This window comes from Bicyclus anynana, chromosome 17, assembly GCF_947172395.1.
Source record: "Bicyclus anynana chromosome 17, ilBicAnyn1.1, whole genome shotgun sequence".
Lineage (NCBI taxonomy): Eukaryota > Metazoa > Arthropoda > Insecta > Lepidoptera > Nymphalidae > Bicyclus > Bicyclus anynana.
The window spans coordinates 15568645-15592965 of NC_069099.1; the positions used below are offsets into that span (position 1 = coordinate 15568645).

General features: G+C 35.6%; 1 protein-coding gene across 6 annotated transcripts; it reads left to right on the top strand.

The window, feature by feature from the left end:
• LOC128198900 (eukaryotic translation initiation factor 4 gamma 1-like) lies at positions 1–22665 on the top strand. Of its 6 annotated transcripts, XM_052886480.1 has the most exons (17): positions 1–352; positions 1960–1992; positions 2988–3082; positions 6884–7056; positions 8428–8631; positions 9474–9614; positions 11235–11319; positions 11975–12342; positions 13670–13786; positions 14674–14773; positions 15307–15568; positions 15936–16122; positions 17740–17916; positions 18411–18584; positions 19195–19414; positions 20805–20906; positions 22367–22665. In XM_052886480.1, exons 4-17 carry the CDS (start codon positions 6895–6897, stop codon positions 22438–22440), a joined length of 2373 nt encoding a protein of 790 aa, XP_052742440.1. In that variant the 5' UTR covers positions 1–352; positions 1960–1992; positions 2988–3082; positions 6884–6894; the 3' UTR covers positions 22441–22665. The 6 variants fall into 6 exon arrangements, with proteins under 6 accessions (XP_052742440.1, XP_052742438.1, XP_052742439.1 ...); XM_052886478.1 differs by lacking the exon at positions 2988–3082; XM_052886479.1 differs by lacking the exons at positions 1960–1992; positions 2988–3082.
• Positions 22666–24321: the final 1656 nt, after the last annotated feature.

Genomic DNA, 24321 nt, shown 5'->3' on the forward strand with positions numbered 1-24321 from the left:
ATCTGAGTTCACTACATTAATCACTAGATTTCAACATGTATTAAAATAAGTAATAACTAATAAACGATAAGTTTTAAGCTTTAATAAAGTTAGATTTTAACACGTCCGCTTCGTAGTTCGTATTCCGCGTATTCGTAATCGTATTTCGTATCGTAAATACACTAATAGGCTAGGACGCTGATAGTGATAAGATAACTTTCTTTCATTTTAATATCTCTTTTTTTTTCGTGTTGTGTTATGTAGGTCATTTAAGTAGTGTTATTGTAAATATATGTTCGTGTTTTTGGTTTTTTGTCGATTGGTAACGGCTTCAAAGTGCGGTTGGAATACTTTTGAGAACCTGAAAAATTAGGTAAGTGTTTTTCTTCTGCTTTGACATTACTTTATTGATAGGTACTTAAACATGCAAATTGCAATCTGTATGACGTTTCGCACTCGGAAAACAGTTGCGGATGTCGCTAAAGGGAGGAGTTGAGGGAGGACCTGAGGAGTTAGGACCAGGTCTGGCTGATGGGAGGCTTCGGCCGTGGCAAGTTACCACCCTACCGGCAAAGATGTAGGTACCGCCAAGCGATTTAACGTTCCGGTACAATGTCGTGTAGAAACCGAAAAATGGGTGTGGATTTTCATCGTAAACCGAATAAGTTCCATCTTAGATTGTAAAATCAGCATCACTTACCATCAGGTGAGATTGCAGTCAAGGACTAACTTGTAAATAATAAAAAAATGAAAAAAAATGTCATACAAACGTATATCGTCGTCATCAACCCATATTCGGCTCACTGCTGAGCTCGAGTCTCCTCTCAGAATGAGAAGGGTTAGGCCAGTAGTCCACCACGCTGGCCCAATGCGGATTGGCAGACTTCACACACGCAGAGAATTAAGATAATTCTCTGGTATGCAGGTTTCCTCACGATGTCTTCCTTCACTGATTGAGAAACGTGATATTTAATTTCTTAAAATGCACACATCTGAAAAGTTGGAGGTGCATGCCCCGGACCGGATTCGAACCCACACCCTCCGGACTCGGAGGCAGAGGTCATATCCACTGGGCTATCACGGTGTAACGTATATACGCTCGGAAAATTATCGTTCTCTGTCATTATTTTGACACAGTTTGGTAAAAAGACAGCTATTTTGAAATCACTGACAGACACTTCAATACTTACCTGAACTTTAATATTGAATGAAGAGTTCCTTTGTTCGTTAACAACCCGTATTCGACTCACTGCTGACTGACTCTCCTCTCAGAATGGTCCACCACGCTGGCCCAATGCGGATTGCCAGACTTCACACATGCAGAGAATTAAGAAAATTCTCTGGTATGCAGGGTTCCTTATGTTTTCCTTCATCGTTTGAGACACGTGATATTTAATTTCTTAAAATGCACACAACTGAAAAGTTGGAGGTGCATGCCCCGGACCAGTTTCAAATCCACAACCTCTGGAGGCAGAGGTCATATCTACTGGAAAGACATAAGAGGAGAGGAAGGCCAAAGGAGAGATGGTTGGATTGTGTGAAAGAGGACATGTGTGTAAAAGGAGTGGATGATGAGTTGATGAGTAATAGAGACAAATGGAAAAGATTGACATATTTTTCCGACCCCACTTAAGTGTGATAAGGGTAAGGAGATGGTGAATAAATTCACAACAAAATTGTATATGTACACAAGATTTTTCATTTTATTGTTGTAACCTAATTAAATTATTGCAACAAACTGATATAAATCAAGACTCAAGTATTTAAATACTCCTTTCATTGCCCCTTCACAAGCTTCTGGCTTTGCGCTTTACAAAAATACTCTAAGGGTAGGGTAGACAAATCTGTGTGGAATCTAGATTATATAAAAGTATGCTTATGTTCTATTTTATACTGTGCCTAGGCATTATATTATTATATTATACACTGTATTATACACATTGCTGGTAACATATACACATTGTAAATGTTTTGTTCTAGATTAAAACATGCAACCGTCTGATGGCGAAGACAGTAAGTTGACTGTAACTTAACCTACCTATTGTTTCATGTTTGTTATCTGCGACTTCTGATATTCCAGTCATAATTAATAATACTCCAGCCTAAAAAGAATATCCTTGTATATTATCTATTTTAATCAAGACTTCTATGTACCTATTCTCGTTCCCCTCAGTTATGATCAGTAGATGGATCACAGTTTCTAAATAAATAAATAGACTTAAACAATACACACAACACTATCTAACCCCAAAGTGAGCCTAGAGCATAGTCTGTGTCATGGGTACTAAGATAGTTAATTTTATGTCATACTAGTGGACCCAGTCAAGCTTCACTTTGACTCATTCACTACCCCTAGCCAATTCTACTCCCACCCTACTAAAGCCACCCCTGCCCTACCCTACCCTTGCCCCTACCCTTTTTTGTTTACCTTTATGTATTAATTACATAAACCTGCTTGCTATTTTAAAATATATTTGCACAGATTATTATTAACTATTAATAGTGGCCTCAGTTTTCCACTATCACTATGAAGTCAATGAGAAAAAAAAAAATTTAAAGACGTAAGTGAGTATATCGTGAGCATGGAATTTTAAAAGGAATTAAGAGGTGACATCCTGAATGCTTAGTTTGGTTTATTCAAAAGTTTTGTTTTGATGGCACTTGAGAATCTTCAGCAGGTGAGGCTTCTGGCAAGGCAGCAGGTCGAATTTAAGATACGGTTAAGTAAAATTCCAAAAAAAAGGAAACAATTGATAAAGAGGACCCCTCTGCTGCAGTTTGTAAGGTGCTGACTGGACCTCGTAAGCTGTGAGCCATCATCAGAATCTCTCAGCTGCTGTCATTGTTTTGGGCATTCTGGCAACAACAAACCTCAATCTATACTTGTGAAATTCAATGATTGGGCTCTGAAGGATGCAGTGTGGTCCTCTAAGACAAAACTGGATGGCTTAGGGATGATTATGTCCAGAGTTTGTCATCAAAAATCTGTATATGACCTTCCTCGTCAGAAATTTGGAGTCACAAAGTGTTGGACCAGAGATGGCATCATCATAATACTCAGTGACACTGGATAACATCTTTAGCAAAATCAAACACTATCCGGGTACCTTTTTATTTATTTATTTATATATTTATTTAATAATCAAGCAATACCACAAACACCTTCACAAGATCTTTTAGCTGCTGCAGTTCCGTTAGCCGTGTCTGAGGCTCACAAGGACTCTCTCCCAAAGTTAGGAGAGTGGATAAGAGATAGTATCATTGAGAACATTATTTTTTCTTTACCTACTCATCTCTCACTAATGTGCAGTAGGTATTTTTAATTAGTTAAGTTTTTATCATTAAAACAGTGTGTGGTGGATTTACCTATTCATTTAATAAATCAACCTTTTGTTTGTCTTTAAAAATTAACTTTCTGCAAAGTAACTTTAAAATTTTAAAGTAAGTTTAGTTTGAAATAATATTGATTAATATTGATTATTTTTGACAATGACAATTACAATTGACATTTGACATTGATGTTTAACAAAATGTCAATGACTATTGAGTATTGGTTGACTCCACAAAAGAAGTTCCGCGGTAAAATTGACAGCGCCTTACCCAAATGATATTATGACAGCCATTACCAAATGACAATGAGCACCATTATGACATTAGCGCGGCGTCTACGGGACTTGTTTCGTGGCGCGGACTATAGACATCGCACGACACTAATGTCACAGTCCGATCGTGGACAGAGATTGTAATTTGCTTAGATACATAAATGTCATAGGTCATTTGTAACTCTATGTCTATGAGTGCGTCATAGATTATTTATTAATTCCTCCCTAGAATAGATTCAACTAATTATCTGGGTAGGTATATAGGAGACTAGCAGGCACCATACGTTTCCTGTACACGTGGGAATACGGGGATATAATATACCTAATTCTAATGATCAAAGGATTTTTCAATTTGGTAAAGTAGTTTCAGAGCAAACAAACAAAAATACGATAACAAACAAAAAAAAAAAAATCTTAAAATATCAGAAGAAGAAATTCTTTAAAGTGCAGGGTTGCTCATTTGGCGACTGAGGACCAATCATATCTTTACATGTGAAAGATGACATGATTTTTATATGATCAGGAAGAAAATATAAAAAAAACATTACACTTAGTACTCGGATTATTGAGAATCAGGACATTTGAAATCTGCTTATTTCTGAAATAAATGATAGATAAAATTCACAGTGACACATTGCTAATAGGTTGCCTAGTTAAATTGCGGCCAGACACATTTTTTTGATTTTTATTAATAAAGCAAAGAGGGAAGTAGATTAAATAAATTTAATAAACAAATTAATCATTTAATACTCACTGGGCGCAATTTTACTAGGCAACCTATTTGCAATGGCTCAATGTGAATATTTTCTATCATTTATTTCTTATCCCAAATAATTAACAGACGAGGGTAGGTATATATTCCTTAAGCTGGATCTCGTACTTCATTCTTGTAAATAAACATGAAGGAAAACAAAAATAAAACATTGTGCACTTTAATAGCCAATTCAAAATGATACGCCAATTCAAACTAAATAACGTTTTTCTAATTGTAGTTTTTTAAATGACCATGATGTACCATTTTAGAATCCTCACAAAAAGCTCTTGAATTTGATACCCATATTGCAATATTAGAAAAAAAATTTCACCTAAAGTCTATAGCTTCTCACAGTAGTCTTCTTATTTTTCTTTTAGTTTTACCTAATAAACTTGAGCGACTTCAAAATGTTGCAATTCGGTTTATATTTAGCCTTCGCAAATATGACCATATATCTGAATTTCGCCAGAAACTCAAGTGGCTTCCTATTCGCCGTCGCCGGGATCTGCATGTACTTTCTCTTCTGTACTGTGTGCTCTTTAATCCAAAATATCCTCCTTATCTTAAGGAGAAATTCACATTTCTGGGAGTGCAATCAGAGCTAAGAACATGTCGTGCTCTTACTCTGTGTATGCCTTTCCATAGGAGTAAATTTTATAAGTGTTCATTTGTTGTTCGTGCTATTAAGCTATGGAATGCACTCCCAGTCGACATTCGGAAATCCAAATCCCTTGATATGTTTAAAAAATCCGTTAAGACATATTATCTTAGTCACTAGTTACATATTTTATTTTATTAGAATATTTATCATACGACATAATGATATATTTATATATTAGTTTATTTTATGATATTTATAATTATTATATAATTTGTGTATTATGGTTTATGTATTAGTGTGTAGTTATTTGTATGTATGTATATGTACAATATTATTACGTACACACCACCTACAGTTGTCCTAATAAGTTCCTAAGCCTAAGGTTGCCTGGAAGAGATCGCTACTAAGCGATAAGGCCGCCTTTTGTATTCTACTTTTTCTTGTGTTTCTGTTTTGCTTGTTTTCTTTTATTTGTGGTGTACAAATAAAGTGTATTAAATAAAATAAAAATAAACACTTGGGTTATTAAGACAAATCTAACGATATCCTAATTACGTAAATCCGTTGAGTGGTTTAAAAGATATGAGGTAATAAAGAATATTACATACACACATACATACAAGATACGCGCGAAAAACATAAAGAAAAGAAAAGAAGAAAAGAATAACATTTATTTCAAAAATTGTGCCACAATGCCTAAGTAAGCACTATTGCAGTGTCTGATGCTTCAACCACCTGATCAATTGAAAATCAAAACTAAAGTAGTTGAAGCATCAAAAACCACTTCGTCATGTTTGGCACAACCTTGAAAAAAGGTAACAGCTCAGCATTGTGCCGCATAAACCAAGCAATGTACTTGGCCAAGCGGCGCTGATTTTCAGCTGCTACCTCGATCCAGGTGACACCACGGATATACATAGCCACAGTGACATTATACTATATTGTCGTCATCAACCCATATTCGGCTCACTGCTGAGTTCGAGTCTCCTCTCAGAATGAGAGGGGTTAGGCCAATGGTCCACCACGCTGGCCCAATGCGGATTGGCAGACTTCAGACACGCAGAGAATTAAGATAATTCTCTGGTATGCAGGTTTCCTCACGATGTTTTCCTTCACCGATTGAGACACGTGATATTTAATTTCTTAAAATCCACACAACAATATAGTTGGAGGTGCATGCCCCGGACTGGATTCGAACCCACACCCTCCGGAATCGGAGGCAGAGGTCATATCCACTGGGCTATCAAGCTCTTATACTATATTATTACCTTTAAATTAAAAACAAAAACAAACAACCTTGAATTAATATGCTAAATAATAGGACTACGCTAAACAAATAAAAGTGTTTCAACAATATAAAATTAAAATGTATGTACATAACCCTTCTTGCAGTCGGGTAACTAAGGTATAGGTACTCTTCAAAGTTAGTAGAAGAAGAAGAAGAAGAAATACTTTATTGCACACAAAAATACAATTATAAATTGAAACATTAAAAACATAAATTAAACTTAGCATGCAAAGGCGGCCTTATTACTATAAGTAATCTCTACCAGGCAACCCCTGACGAGAGAACTTGCCAAGAAAGAGCGGGAAGGTGCAATACATTATATGTAATTATATATATATATATATATATATATATATATATATAAATATAATATATACGTAAATATAATATTAAAATTTACATATGTATTACATAATATATTACAACTAATACAAATATATATATATATATATATAATTAATATATACTTCATAAATAATAAAAAACAATAAAATAAATACCTCGAAAAATTAAATTTTAATTCAACGACAAATAATGTCGTTTCAAACGAAACTTAAAAATGGCAAGTGAATTACTGGCACGGACAAAAGACGGCAAATTATTCCACCTTTTGACATTTTGTTAGATTTTTGTTAGTAATGAATGTATCCAATTAAAAGGCAAAGGAAGCATGGAGTTGGTACCGCCGCCAGTGACCACTGTGCGTCCTCAATGTATATCCATATCTCTGACACGTGAAGAAGTCAAGTTGAGCCTGTCCAAGGATCCCTGGAGACCAGCTCGCTTGAAGAATGATCTCATGGATCTCAGTGAGGAAGAGGTTAAAACTCAGGTGAGTCATACGAGTAATTAAGTAACTTTATAGCAAAAAGAAAGCCAAATACCCACCGCACGGATCTCTTTTGACTTTTCGTGTGCCGGAACTAGGTACCTAGTGATGTGTATTGTTTAAGTATATTCATTAATAAAAAAAAAAAAGAAAAAGAAAAGAAAGAAAGTTATTTTTATACAGTTCAAATCAAATCAAATCAAATCCTTTATTTGCTGATACAGTTTACAAGGTCTTAACAAATAAATATAATCTGTTCTGTATCACGCCCGATTGGCATGCAAAATATTATAGTTTGCTATACTAATAATAATTATTATGAGCCGTGATAGCTTAGTTGATATAACCTCTGCCTCCGATTCCGACGACGATGACCTCCAACTTTTCAGTTGTGTGCATTTTAAGAAATTAAATATCACGTGTCTCAAACGGTGTAGGAAGACATCGCGAGGAAACCTGCACATCAGAGAATTTTCTTAATTCTCTGCGTGTGTGAAGTCTGCCAATCCGCATTGGCCTAACCACTCTCATTCTGAGAAGAGACTCGAGCTCAGCAGTGAGCCGAATATGGGTTGATAATGATGAATGTATTATTAATCAATTTTTAAGCGTAAATTTCAAATGGTAAGTGTGATTATGTTTGACTCTGCGATGGTTACTAAAGCCTTCCGTTTTTCATGTGTTTTGACTTAGCATTCCCACGTTTCCGGTTCCCCACTCCGCCATCGATACTGTTTCCGTTTCAATATGGCGACGAGGCGAGATGATTGGTGGGGACACTTTGTTTTGTAACTATTAGCGTAAGTACCAGGTAGGAATTATCTGGATCCCTCACAAACAGTAAATTCTTGATAAAGAAAACTAAGTTAAAACTATAACCAGACTACGTTAAAAGTGTTCTAAAAAGGACGAAACATGAAAATATTTCAGATAGAAATCGACAAATGCACAGGTACAAAAATAACAGAGCCGTGGCCGCACCTATTTATTATACAGGGTGCTGGGTAGTATTTCCCGTAATTAACATGATGTGTTCTAAAAATAATATTTCTCTTGTAAATAGATCTTTAAATATGTACCATAAACGCATCTTTATATTTACGACGTAGCCAGGTTTCACTCCTTTTAAAATGCAAGGATAGATAAAGGCGTGTATTAGGTACATATATAGTCCGAATTATTTTCATTACTTTGTAAGAAAACGTAAAAAAAAAATTGAGTTCAAAAATATTAGTTATTCAGTACCTTGAAGTTATGGGAAATACCCCGAGCATGCTGTATAATGGAGGTATTCCTGGCACAATCAATATGCCGTTACCATTTTTGTACCTGTGCATTTCTCGTTTCGTATTACCAAATACAAAAACATTTCAGGTTCTTTATAAAAACTTCCGTGATATACTAAACAAATTCACGCTACAAAAATTCGATACATGGCTGAACAGAGTGAGGGGTCTGGAGATTACCACACAGGCGCGTCTCGAAGGGATCGTCGATATAATTTTCAAAAAAGCAATCAAAGAGCCCAATTTCTCTGAGGCATACGCAATGTTGTGCATGAAATTGTCTCAGTTAAAGGTATGAATTGTTTTATGAATAATAATTAGAAACGTCTTCTAACTGCCTTCTACTATTCGTAATTGAAAACCTAAAAGACTAAAGCAATAAGTGTTAACGTGAAGAAATTATGTATGGATTGATATTTCTTCATATTTACAAGTTTATCGTACGTGCAATTTAATTCTTTAGTATGAATGTCATTATTTTTAACCGATTTTAAAAAACAATATTTTTAACCGATTTCAAAAAAAGGAGGAGGTTCTCAATTCGAGTCATGTTTTTTGTAAGTATATTAATTACCCATCTTGAAATAGCGTCGTACTTGAAGACGCCTGGACCAATTTGAAATTATTTTTTGCTTGAAACGAGGTCCTATTGTCATCATGTCTGGATGATGGGATCCTGGAGAAATCGAGAGGAATTTTCAAAAAATACAAGGGCAACTTAGCGTTTGTTAATTTTTTCATTAAGCACTTACTTACACAACCTTACAATTTAATGGAGGTCTGGAGTCGATCTGATGATGGAGCTGAAGCACAGACGAAGGAACTCTTTAACGGCTTGCAGTAGTTACCTTGTGTTTGGGATTGATTAATTTATGTCGATGAGAACTTTCCATCTAAATGGGTTGTGACTGTCATTAGGGGTCTGGTGTTGAAGACAAAGGACAGTGAAGGGAACTCCTATGCTTCAATCCAGGGGATAATCTAATTCCATTCTAAATTTGAGCTAAAGCTCGATTTAGTAATTATTTTTATTATATGTATGTATGTATTGTAGGATTTTTTTCTTTTTTTTCAGTGAAATGAAAAAGACTTACTTTTACATTTATATTATTAGCATGGGTTTCTCTCTACCAGGTACCACGTGACAACGCTTCCGACCAATATGTCAACTTCCGTGGACTCATTATCAGTAGATGTCAGAACCAATTCATGAACAAGAAGATTGACGAACAAGTATTGAAATTAGAAAAAGAAGTGGAAGATTGCGACGATCCTGTAAGATAAAGTGCAAATTCAAAATAAAGATTTTTTTAAATAGTAATTAATAAGTAGCAGACTTGACCATGTTTTTATTTTTTCTAAAAATGTAACCTAAGTATGCTCCTCTGCTCCAAGGTAAAACTATAGGGGAGACTGAGGACACTTGATTCTCTGGGACACATAAGTACATCACTTTTTTGATCGTACTATGCGTGATAGACTGTTTCCTTGACAGTCTACGAGTATATAGATCAGACCGTGCTCAAAGGGCTAGAACCCAGAGCCGTAAAGCTCATTATTAAAAAAAATACATATATAGACCAGGCGCATACACAGGTTGCTGCAGGGAGTATTTACCGTAACTACAGGGTGTTGACGAGTTCACTTATAAGAGCCGAACTGCATAACTAATATTTTTTTAACTAAAAAAAAACTTTTTATTGTTCTCGTACTAAGTAATTTATATAATTCCGACTATCCATGTAACACACGCCTTTATCTATCCTTGCATTTTAAAATACGTCAACCTAATTTCTACACTATATGAGCCGAACTGCATGACTAATATTTTATTTATTTATACTTTATTGCACAAACTTGTAACATTTATTTTATTTTTTAATTTAATACTATATTTAATAACTAAAAAAGTAAAAAGTAGAATGAATGCGGGATGGATGAAATGGCGACAGGTCTCAGGTGTACTATGTGACCCGCGAATGCCTCTTAGACTTAAGGGTAAAATATACAAAACGGTTGTAAGACCTGTCGTGCTGTATGGATCAGAATGTTGGGCGGTGAAAGGGATGGATAGTAAACGAATGCATGTGAACGAAATGCGTATGTTGAGATGGATGTGTGGTGTGACAAGAATAGATAAAATAAGGAATGAGTATAGAAGAGGAAGTCTGAAGGTGGCGCCAGTAACAGAAAAATTGAGGAGTAGAAGGTTAGCTTGGTATGGACATTTAATGCGTAAAAAGGAAAGTCATATTACTAGAAAAATGTTGAATGTGCAAGTGGAAGGTCATAAGAGGAGAGGAAGGCCAAAGAAGAGATGGTTGGATTGTGTGAAAGAGGACATGTGTGTAAAAGGAGTGGATGATGAGTTGACAAGTAATAGAAACGAATGGAAAAGATTGACATATTTTTCCGACCCCACTTAAGTGGGATAAGGGTAAGGAGATGATGATGACTATATTTAATAACTAAAAAATAAAAACTTTTTATGTTTTCATACAAAGTAAATCAAATCTATCCTTGCATTTTAAAATACGTCAAACACTTGGCTACGTCATAATTTATTATGTATAAGGATGTGTTTATGGCTACGGCTCTTATAAGTATAGTAATTAGTTAGACGTATTTTAAAATGCAAGGATAGATAAAGGCGTGTGTTACATGGATAGTCGGAATTATTTCAATTACTTAGTATGAGAACATAAAAAGTTTTTTTTTAGTAAAATATTAGTCATGCAGTTCGGCTCCTATAGTAGACTCGTCAACACCATGAAGTTATGGGAAATACTCCTAAGCAACCTTCGTTATTTGCGTAGACCTTGGTGTCGGCTATCACCCTATAGAGTAAGTCGCATAATTTACGGGGCATGTATGGCTAGACACTTCTTTCTTCAGGTAAAGAAGAAAGAGCTTCTAGAACGGCTAGCTAAAGAGCAACGGCGCGTCAGCGACCTGTCTGTTGGAAATGCTAAGTTTATCGGTAAGTAGGCATTTGGTTACCAAATACAGACGTCTACGATTTCGACCGCCCTTAAATATCCTTAATCAGCTCCTGTAGCAAAACCTGTTCTTGTTCTCACTTGTCCAGATTTGACAACGTCGAAATGTGTTAACTTTATGCAAGTTTGTTGTGGGCTCTTCTCGGACCAAGGCGCCCCCTTGGACCCCTCGTACGTTTAATTTTAAGTTTTCGTCGATTCTTATTACCATTAGATTAAATTAAATTATGACATTACTTGTCATTCCAAAAGTGCTTGTAAACTAAGCCTAATTGAAATAAATGATGTTTTTTTATTTTTTCATTTATTTATTTATTTACAACCGGACCCGGTCAAGTTTCAGGGGATTGATGGGGGGGGGGGGGGGTAAAGTTTAGTCGTTATACGAAACCTACCAAAAATAAAAACATAAAACTTAGGTACATAAGTCCTTTGTATATTACACTGATTTAAAAAACAAATCAATTCAATCACTGTGTGTGTCGTGTGGTAGAAAATGTGGGACATGCGGGACACATCCAACGTTTTACGGGACTGTTTTACTATTTATTTCAAAGCGGGATTACATCTAGCATTACGGGACGGACCCGCAGAATACGGGGGTTGGCCGCCTTACCTTTATTGTACTTGTTTCAGGGGAGCTGTACAAGCTGGGAATGCTGACCAGCAAAATTATGACCTACTGCATGAAAAATCTGGTCAACGAAATGAATGAAGAAAATCTAGAAAGCCTTTGCAAACTCCTTACAACTATAGGCCAAAAGATGGAGAACGATTACAACCATCTATATTTAAAAAATGAACTAGATGACATATTCAAGACGTTATATGCAATAGATTTTCGGAAAACAAACGGGGTCAGTAGCAGGGTGCGATTCATAATCCAGGATGTTATTGATCTGCGAAATAAATCTTGGATTACAAAGGATGAAAGGATATCCAAACAACCCAAGACGATGGACCAGATAATAGAGGAAGCGGAGCAACAGAAAACAAATATTAAGGTGAGTTATCACCATTTATTGCCATTCCAAGGATTGTCCGTTTCAGGTCCAATCTTGTACCCCGTATTATTAAAATTTAAAAAATACATGGATTTTATTAAAATCTAAATAATTAAGTGAATAAATCTAACTAAATAAAAAGAAAAATGAAAACCCAAGATTTTGAGTTATATCAAGATGGCGCCTTTAAAGCAACATGAGTCATGTTTGCATTTGACGTTTGCTGTCAATCGTCATGTCATGTAACATGACATGACGATTGATATTCATGTCAAATCGACTACTGCATAGAAAACGTCATTATTAACCTTATTTAGTGTTGCATTTCTTGGGAGAGAATGAATATTATTTATTATGAATGAAAATAAATTCGTAGATTTGTAGAATCAAAAATAGTTCAAAAAAATATTTTATTTTATTTCCGCCAGGGTACAATGACTGATCCTGGGCTCCATACAATTTTGGACCATCTCCTTTATTTACTTCAAATAGGCTTTTGAAGAAGAACCAAAGTCACTGATATAGCTCAGCGAGTCGCGAAGCTGGAGTGGCAATGGGCCACATAGTTCGAAGAGCCGATGGACGTCAGGGTCCCAAGGTGCTGGGTTGGCGACCCCGCACCGGAAACCGCAGTGTTGGTTGACCCCCCACTACGCTGCCCACTGATCGAGGTTGACCGAGGACATAAATCGGGTTGCAGGGAGCAGCTGGATGCTAGCGGCTCGAGACCGTTTTGTTTGGAAGTCCATGCAAGAGACCTATCGGCTGTCATTGATGATGACGAGGCTTTTGAAGAAATAAAAAAAAATACAAGCTGTTTTGAAAATTCAAAAGTGAGATGAGCTGGCAAGAAACAGCAGTAGCTATTTTTAAATACTAGTATATATAGTTTATGTATTTTTGTGCAAAGGAAAACACAGCTGATTGGTTCCTTGAATTCTGTCGTTAATCATCATCCGTCGTCGTCGTCGTCGTCAACGTCATCGTCATCCTCATCATCTATAGACATGTCCATGTCTATAGATGATGAGGATGAACTTCTAGACATAAATCTTTCGTAGGAACAATATAGGATTAGTCGTTAAAGTTAAAGTTAAAGCCATGTATCAAACTGTAAGACAACAATGCTGCTAGGAACAAATACGATCGGCGGAATTACGAATCGGAAGTTTTGTCACCAAAACCTCTATCACTAACTAGCTCGATGTATTTATGCTTATCTTCGGAACTACTGTTGAGTGACCCGTTGTGATGATGCAGTTTTTACAGATCGATTATACAGTATACACGTATATTCTATGATCCTTAAATAATAATTGTTTTTTAGTTCATTAACGATTGTCCAAGTCGAGATGAGCGCAGAGGCAATGTCAGGAGACAAGCCTCCAACTCAATTATAGGCAACCAGAACCAATGGAAGGCTGTAACACTCAACACGCAAAAGGTACCACCGTATTATAGTCTACGGCCATCCTACTCCTACTAATATTATAAACGCGAAAGTTTGTATAGATGTTTGGATGTTTGTTACTCTTTAACACCGCTACTGCTGAAGCGATTTGGCTTAAATTTGCAATGGAAATAGATTTTTCTCTGGATTAACACAATATATGCTACTTTTTATCCCGAAAAATCCATGGTTTCCCGAGATTTGCGAAAACTGATGATTTTAATGATATGAATGTTTGTTACTCTTTCACGCCTCGACTACTTAACCGAATAGCTGAAATTTGGTATTGAGATATATTATAGCATGGATTAACACATAGGCTACTTTTTATCCCGGAAAAAATCCATGGTTCCCGAAAGATTTGTGAAAACCTAAATTCCACGCGGATCTTGTATCTTGTATATGTATGTATATCATATTCTTTATTACCTCATATTTTCATTATTATCGTTGTCAACTTTGTTGGCAAAAGAAATTATATCTAAGTGGGTGCCAAATTCTACAGTTTATAAAACTTATAAACATAACATCATCATTCAGGTTATATAATTATTATAAAAATATTAATAATAATGTAGTTCAAGATTTTTTTAAATTCTACCCCGAAAAAGTTGTTGAAGGGGTTGAAGATTTTTTAATATTAATCGTTTTAAAAGACTAGTAAACTATAAAAAAAAATCATGCGGACGAAGTCGCGGGCGTCCGCTAGTATTACCATTCAATCCAATATTGGTCTCGGCTGCTTTCTAATTGATTACCTTGGTTAGTAATTAAGTAAGTTCTAATTGAGTAACTTGATATTTTTCTTTTTAGTTTTTAAATTTCATATTATAAGCAATCATGTTTTTTATTTATTTTATTTATATTATTTTCCGTTTCAGAATCTTATTAGAATTAAATTAGCACCACCCACCTGGCGTCATAATGCCTCCAGAACCACCCGCGGTTCTGTGGATACTGTTCAAAATCCTCCATCGCACAGTAAGTATCTTCTTCTTCTTCTTCTTAGGGAGCCTGTCCGACTAGCGAAGGACAGTCCAAATTTTTAATCAGGTCACTTTTGGGGGCAAGATAGAAATCTATCTATCTATATATATAAAAATTAATTGCTGTTCGTTAGTCTCGCTAAAACTCGAGAACGGCTTAACGGATTTATCTTATCTTGGTCTTGAAATGTTCGTGGAGGTATAGGGAAGGTTTAAAAGGTGAGAAAAAATCAAATAATTTCCGGGAAAACTAGGGTAGGAGTAGGGTAGGGGTAGGGTAGAGTAGGGTAGGGGTAGAGGTATAGAAGGGTAGAGTAGGGATAGAGAATAAGTGCACTTATGTCAAAACGAAGCTTGACCGGGTCCGCTAGTACAAAAAAAAAATTCTCCAATGTAAGAGCTTGGATTTCAAATACGGCTTTTCTAACTATGTGCCTTTACCATTACTAACTTTAACTTCGTTTAATATGATTTCCTAGAATGACTACACACAGTCAGGTTTTTTGAGTAATATATTTATTTATTTAGATACCAACAATAGCCGTGTCGTTTCTTCAACATCGCGGTCCAGTTCTGGGCGCGGAAATATCAATACCGCTATCAAGCGTCCAGAAAAAACCTTGCCCCAAGAGCCACTGTCCGAGGGTATGAAGAGGAAGGTCAAACTGCTCGTCATGGAGAATCTTGTCAATCCCAATGATGAAGAGTTCGTGTCAGAGTTCAAGGACACATTGCCTGGCCTGTACCACTCTGCTGCTGTCACTGAAATTCTCAACATCGCTCTAGAAAAGTAGGTTTTTTATGGTCAATAGGCTTGCGCTTGACTATTATGCCTGATTGTCAAGCGACTATCAGGCATGATTGCAATCGCGAATATTTTAATGAGCCATTATTCTCTAAAATGGAATTTTCGCGATGACTGGTCAAATAACGTTTTTAGTGACATTAGGTAATCGTAAGTATAGGACAAAATATGATTTATAACCATCAAAAACTGTTGAGCACACCACAATAGAATTTGTAAATTCCTAAAAATACTTTGTTGTAAATGTTTTCTTTTGTTCCCCTGTCTTTGTGTTTTAACCGACTGCAAAAAGGAAGAGGTTCTCGAGTCTTATGTTTTTATCATTTGTGGTTTAATTATTTCTTTGTTGCAGATCAACAAAAAATGTTCAGATTATCGCGAAATCTACGAATCGCCTCATATCGAGTGGTACTGTTTCTGGTGAACATTTCTTGTCTGGTGTGACTGGTATTATGGAGTGCGCGCCAGATTTGTATATAGATATACCCATGTTATATGAATATTTAGGGAAATTCACTGCACCGCTAATAGAAGGAAAGGTACAATTACTTATAATTAACTAAATGACGCCCTGCGTTTTCCGTACACTAAATAATGATATTCTACTCCATGGGATAGACGATAATAAATTCATCATCATTTTGCTTAAATGTAAGGAACCCCAATTTCAAATATTCTTTTTACCATTTTCACGTATTAATATACATATTCATACCAAGCTTTTTAGTTTTAACAGACTCTGAGTTATCTTACCAACGACTTTATCTTTTTATTTAGCAACGGAATTTGTATGCAATTTTCGATTTTTAAGTTGGTGGACTATAACTCTTTCAATAGCATAGCTATTATGGTTTTCCTTGTAATTTCATTATATATCCTACTTTCGAGATTTTTTTCACGTATCCATAAATTACCGTTACTTAACATCTTTTTAACAAAAAAAACAAATATCTTCAAAACCGTCTTCAAAATCAAAAGATAAACTAAAAAGCGAAAAATAATATACCTACTATGTGTTACCGTCTGATCACTTTGAAGGATGTGTCAAACCAATGGCGTATAAATTAAAGCTGTTTTTGAAACAACCATCTGAAAATTTTTAAATTTTATGATTCAAACGGCTTGAGATAATGCATTACTGTACTGTACGTGTGTACTGTAGCACATGCGATGTTATTTTTCTCTTTTTGGTTTATTTTTGTGATTTGGAAGTCGGTTAAACTTTTTTGTTAAAAAGATTTTATTTTTTCTGTTTTTAGTGTGTCCTAGCATATATTTAACTATTTTTTTGTATGTGTTTGTTCTTTACAAATAGTCAACTGACGTGTCAAAAGTGCTTGTAAATTGAGCCTACTTGAAATAAATTATTTTTAGTAGGTTAAGGTAGGGTAGGGGTAGAGTATCACGCGGACGAAGTCTCGGGCATCGGCTATTAGGTATTATATAGTATGGATATGTCACGAATAACGTCAATTTCTAGGAGTAATAGAATTTCCTAAATCAGTTTAGTAGACCCAGAGATTACCCACCACAAAGTTTACCTCTTTATAATATTTTTAAGTTTATACCTACAATAAAGATGATCTTTTATTTCAGTTAAAAACTCTAATGCGATTATAAAAACTGTCTCTATATTATCGATGTTTCATAGTTGTAATCGTGTTCGTCAGTTAAAGAGCTCCGTAAAAATACGTTTTTTTTTTTGTAAAGTTGAATGGTGTAAAAAACAGGCAAAACTTTTTGCTTAGTTTAAGATATAATATACCTACCAAATCTAGGCTCGTTTTCCCCAGAAAATGGCGAAAAATTTTGTTCGTGAATTTGGGTGCGATACTGATCTTTCTTTATTAATTGGTCTGAGGTTGAAAACGTACATTAATAAATAAATCTACCATTGAATAATAGTTAATTTAGATGCTATAGCTTGGCAACTTCGTTCGTAACACTCCCGATGTTACGCGCGGGGCGGGTGGCGTGTAACGATGAATGAAAAACCCACCCAGTGCACGTCACTTTCCCGCACGCACGATTTCACACCAGCGCAGTCTTCCCGCCCGTCGCCCGCATATCATGGGAGTGTCATCAACAAACTTAAAAACTTAACTTATAAGTAGTAACCAAATAATTTCTAAAATAAATGTTTCTATTTGTTTTAGCACATTACATTTGCACAGTTATTCGGGATATGTCAAAATATTATAAAATCTAATCATGGGCATTTATTCTTAAGACCTCTAATCAGAGATTTAATAGAAAGTGCGGGGTCTTCTTTCGTAAAAATGATTTGGTCACAAAATAGCTTGGAACTGAAACAATGGATCAATGAAGAACAGGTACTTGTATGTTGGGTCATTACATTTTAACCGACTTTATAAAATAAGAAATATCATATATAGATATTGTAGGAAATAGAAGTCTGAGACGGGTATGATGTCAGGTCAGGTAATTCTTTAAGGGTACTTGGATAGGCGGGGAAAGTGACTTGAGTGGAAAAGGGGAGTGTTGGTTAACCGCTAAGGACGTCTTTAACCCTACACACTACGTGCACAAGTGCGTGACTCGACTCAAGGTCATTCTATCCCATTCTAGGGTCCTATTTTGGTTACAGTTTGATTTGTTAATTAAGTTGTCCTGACAAATGTTGTGAATCATAACCTTTGTTCGACATTGGTTTCTTATTTTTGTAATCCGTGAGTCTGCTAAAAATATAGATACCTACTTATATCTAAAAGTAAATAAAAAATAACGGTTTTTTATAATTTTTTTCTGCATTTTTCATTAAGCGTTTTTGGTTTTACATTTTTTAATTTATTAGTTCTTATTACAGATTCCGAAATGGCTAGAAGACAATAAGTTCGATTTCTTGGTGGACGACAAGGCTACCGAGGCAGAGAAACGTTTGTCTGCAATTCATTCAAAATTCATTAAAAAAACACAGAGCATTCTCTTGCAGCTTATGAATTCTGAAGAAAACTGTGAATGCATATTAGAATGGATTCGGGTAATTAACAAGTTCGTTCAATCCGCGAGTTAATACTTACCCGACAAGGGCAAACCAAAAAGAACAGGTTTTTTTATGGTAGATAATCGTCGAAAACCATCGTTTCAAACAGTTCAACACATAGAAAAGCATGCAAGGAACACATGCTTTAGTATATAGTTTGAGTGCTAGATATGTACCTATACCTATGTGTGTTCATTAATTTTAATGCTTTTTTTATTTATTTAGCTGTTTTACAGATCCTACAGACCAACATATTTTTTTTTTATAAAAAAGAAATTTTCAAATCGATACAGGCGTCTCAGAGTAATCGAGTAACATACACACAAAAAAACATAGACTCGAATTGAAAACCTCCTCCTTTTTTGAAGTCGGTTTAAAACAATTATACATATTATAATACAGATTGGAGTCTTGCTTGCTACAACTATCCATAATCAATTTCATTAAATAAATACGTTTTCACTAATGTTTATAGTTATATGTATATTCGATATAAACGATTTTTTTATGTGTCTGTTTGTCGACTATTCTCTGGGACAGCTGAACCGTAACAAAACAATCAGATTCCCATAAAACCAATAATAACACAAACACGGTTTCTACGCAGAATAACGTAGGTGCGTCGTCAACAGAGGATTGGTTCATGCGGGCTCTGATCCAAGCGATCTGTGAGCACGCACTGTCCGGAGACAACGCACGCTTCAGTTACGAGCGCATGGCCCAGTACTCGCCACTCATAAGCGAGTTTGGGCACTCTAGAGAACAGAGGGAAGCGAACTGTCTCCTCGGGATCCAACAGTTAATGCTTCAGCTCCAGTATCCTCCAGGTTGGTTAAGAAAGAAAGAAAGAAAATAAAGTTTATGGAGCCCAGGTCAAGTCATTGTACCCTGGCGGAAATAAAAGAAAATGTTTTTTTTAACTATTTTTGATTATACAAATCTACGAATTTACTTTAATTCTTTCGAAATAATATTAATTATCTCCCGAGAAATGCGACACTATTATGGGTAATAATGGCGGATTGATGACGTTTTCAATGCAGTAATCAATTTGACGTTTGCTGTCTGTCAATTGTCATGTCATAGTTGCTTTAAGGGCGCCATCTTGATAAAACTCAAAAACTTGGGTTTTAATTTTATTTATTTATTTTTAATTAGTTACATTTATTCATTTTAATAAATTTTAATAAGATCCTTGTATTTTTTTGATTTTGATGATCCTGTATTATATTCCTGTATATTATTTAAAATCATAAAAATACAAGAGTGGACCTGAAATGGACCATCTCCTTTATTCATCTCTAAAAGTTACAGACAGTCAATAAATACCCTATCCTTATGACAGCATGTCTGTCTGTAACCCTTAAAAAGAAAGAGTGTACAGCTCAGCATATGCCGTGCACTATATACAAGCGTAATACACGACTGATTTTCAGCTGAGACCCGTGTGACGACATAGCTATTATGAATACATTCAAATAAACTAAATTTAAATAAGCAGCAAATATGTGTTACAATTTAAAATAAATAATTACAACACAAAACGTTATTGCACAAAATCACTAAAGCGCTACGCTGCCTCACAAACACCTGAGCTCAAGTCATCAAATACCCTCTTAATCATTAATCATACCAACACTGATACCCTTCCCACAATGACATAAATAATGAATATCACCTCTAATCCAGGAACTTGTATCATAGGTGTGTGGGCTGCTTCGGTGCAAAGCGCATGACACAGTATTCACGCCAAATCAGCTAGTTCGACCACTCCAAATAACAGAGGGAAGCCAATTCATCATGTCAGGCTGTTTGTATGTCCCACTACAATACCTCTTCTTGGTACGATTCAAAACTTAGCAACTACATTAAGTGGCAGTGACTTACTATTTCCTGGCGATGGTTCTTCCACTTTATACTAGGTGAACCAACCTATCGTTCGTCAACCTGGGGTGCGATTCCGCTACTTTTTTCTCGCCGATGTAATATTCGCCTATTAACAAGTTTTATTGGAATTTGAACTTTATTTCTATGGGGTGCCAAAAATAAAAAATCCCTAACGTTGTCTGTGAAGTTTCCATGGAAACCAACGATGTCACAGCGCTGTAACTTTACAGAATGCGGGATCTGAATTGTGATGCATATATGTCTCTATAATTTCATATATTAAGTTTGTGTTCATGGTATCAGTACAAAGAAATGTTTCTTTATTTACAGGTTTAGCGATAGAAATATTCCAATTTCTGCTCGAGCAATACATAATATCCGTGGAAGGTTTCACTGCGTGGGAAGTGTCAGAATTGGAGCCGGAAGGCAAAGGTATGAGTATGTATACTATTTTGTCAAACAACGAACGAAAGAATGTAACTCGTTTTCCGACTGTTTCTGTTAATAATAATAATAATATCGTTTATTTGCAAGAATTACCGTTCCTTACAGCATTCAACCAAATTAATAGTGTGCAAGTACATGGTGAAAAAGAAAAAAATACAAACAGTGAAATAAAATTAAGAAAAATATAAATGTTTGTGTGTTTGTCTCTTTGGGACGCTCTGATGTAATCTATACCACAGTAAAAATATACTCACATACAGGGTGTATATCTATACTCACAAACGTATAGCGATCCCTTTAAGGGGTGTTAGTAGGAATCATTAGCTATCAAATTAAATCTATACTAATATTATAAAGCTGGTGAGTTTGTTTGTTTGATTGAACGCGCTAATCTCAGGAACTACTGAAAAATTCTTTCAGTGTTAGATAGCCCATTTATCGAGGAAGGCTTTAACGGGAACCATGCGGGTGAAACCGCGCGGCGTCAGCTAGTTGGGTTATATTGTACCGATTTCGAAAAAAAGAAGCTTTCCTCTTTTTTTTTAAGAAATATGGGTTACACTACTTTAAAGTGGATTATTAAATAAAACTTACGTATTAGCGGTTTTTTGGTGTTTAACCGTTTAACCGTAGGTAGATAACCTAACACATTACATAATAATAATAAAAAAAGAACACAAATATACTGTTTTTGAATGATATACATAAAGAATCTAAAAATATTTAAAAGTTTTTCGGTAAAAGACTTTATGCAAATTAATTTCATAAAATTACTTTCGTAACGTTATCAGCATAGCTGTTTTAAAACAAGTATTAGCTATCCAACGAAATATTAAGAAATTGCGGACGCCCGCGACTTCCTCCGCGTGAAAGTTAATGTAAACTTTCAACTACCCCTACCCTACTCCTACCTTACCCTACCCATTAAGGATGCACACGCGACGGAAGCTTAAAAAATGGAGTAACTTCTCCCGTTTCCTTTCCGTTTCGTTTCCCAACATTTCCCTTCACTGCTCTGCTCCTATTGATCGTAGCGTGATGAAAAGTACACTATAACTTGCCCAGGAGTATGAAGAACAATTGTACCAAGTTTCGTTATAATCCGTCTAGTAGTTTTTGTTTCTATAACGAACATACAGACAGACAGACAAACATTAAACTGATTGCATTTTTGGCATCAGTATCGATCACTAATCACCCCCTGATAGTTATTTTGGAAATATATTTCATGTACAGAATTGACCTCTCTACAAATTTATTATAAGTATAGATTAACAAGTAAATGGGCTTAAACGGGAATAAGTGAAAAATCGTAATTATTAAAATATAGTGATTTTTTTGCTTAAAATTTGCAATTGTTTGCCTCGTATTTCCTTTATAGGGTGCTGTCAGGTTTTTTTTTTCATTATTGACTTGTTACTCAAACGGGTTTTGGATTTTTACAGAAATGATGCTGAGAGCATTGAAACCATTCTTCACCAACATCAGGGAAGCGACGGAATCCAGCGACGAGGAGTGAGGAGGCTATTGTCTCCTCATTAGTCCATCCAGTGTTTTAACTAAAACACTGAGAAGAGGGAACTAACTTAATTGTATGTGGTTACTTTAAAAATTCTTTTTAGTTTGAGAGAGGGGGGTTTCAAATACTAATAAAATATGTTATTCTTAAATATTTGATATATTTTCCAATAAATGTTATAATTAAAGTTAAGTTTTTTAAAAATAAAAAAGAATAATTGCCATATCTTTTTTTTTAATTATGACCAATGTTCCCATTCTCCTCCAACTATTCGGGAAAGACTGTGCTAGGAGTGGGTACGACAATAGACCAACGGGGCGGGGATCGAACCACCACCCCTCGATGATGAGTCCGACCGCTCTTACCGTTGAGCTATTGAGGCTGTAAAGTTTGATAATTACCAGGTCGGTTTTAAATTCTGATAATTTTTTTTTAACAAACTCATACCCAAACAATCTAGGTACTTTACATAAAGTACACTATTGATCGACTATTGACTTTGTTAGTTGACGAAAATTATGAAATATTTGAAAAATAATCCTTTTTTTAAAGATTTTATCTATTTTTTTTGCTATTCAATACAATACGATGACGTCAATTCTTTTTAACAAATTGGAACACCTCTCGTTCTGTAAGCCAATTGAAATATCGAGAACATATCCGACGTACATTTTTAATTCGTGCCGAGTCAAAGAAAGTTCGCGAATCGGGCGCTCTAACGAGCTATAACTCTGAACAACTTACACAGAACAACTATATCTATTTGGAAGCATTCCAAACGGCGGATATTCATCAATTAAGCTTTAGCAGATCCGCAACCATCTTTAATGGTGCCTCTACGCACTACTGTAAGTTGTAAGAAACCTATAAATGTATTAAAAATGCTTAAAATTTTAACACTGATTTTCAGATTAGGTATTAGATAATTTATTATACGTGAGTGACATGATAGCCCAGTGGATATGACCTCTACCTTCGATACGCAGGCGGCAGGGCGTAGGTTCGAATCCGGTCAGGAGCATGCACCTCCAACTTTTCAGTTAGTTAGTTAGGAAACCTGCCTAAATGCTGTCTGCATTTAGCCAGCATCGTGGACTAAGGCCTAACCTCTCGTACTGAGAGGAGACTCATGCTCAATATTGAGCCGAATATGGGCTATTAATGATAATGATGATGATAACTAAAGGCTTGACGAGCCGTCTGAAGCACGGGGTTAGGTTACCGACTTCTCAACTGTGGTGTGCAATTCAGATATCATTGGAAAACAGAATGTGTTGGTAAGGTAAGGTAACTTACTGTTGCACTTATTAAGTTTAGCAAGCAAAAGAGACGGAGAAACTAGTTGAATAGACATCATAACTTTACATAGCCATAATATAGACAACAAATTCAAAGAGAAATACACATGTAACACTAATATATTACTATCATAAGAAGGAAGGCTTTACTGTGATTGGAAACGCAGTTTAGTGACTGTAGCGCATCTATCACTATCTAATCAGAAACGCTGCCATTACAGTTTTGATGGCCTCCGTGGCGCAGTGGTATGCGCGGTGGATTTACAAGACGGAGGTCCTGGGTTCGATCCCCGGCTGGGGATTGAGATTTTCTTAATTTGTCCAGGTCTGGCTGGTGGGAGGTTTCGCCCGTGGCTAGTTACCACCCTACCGGCAAAGACGTACCGCCAAGCGATTTAGCGTTCCGGTACGATGCTGTGTAGAAACCGAAAGGGGTGTGGATTTTCATCCTCCTCCTAACAAGTTAGCCCGCTTTCATCTCAGACTGCATCATCACTTACCATCAGGTGAGATTGTAGTCAAGGGCTAACTTGTAAAGAATAAAAAAAAAAAAAAAAAAAAAAAAAAAGTATTACTCTAGTAC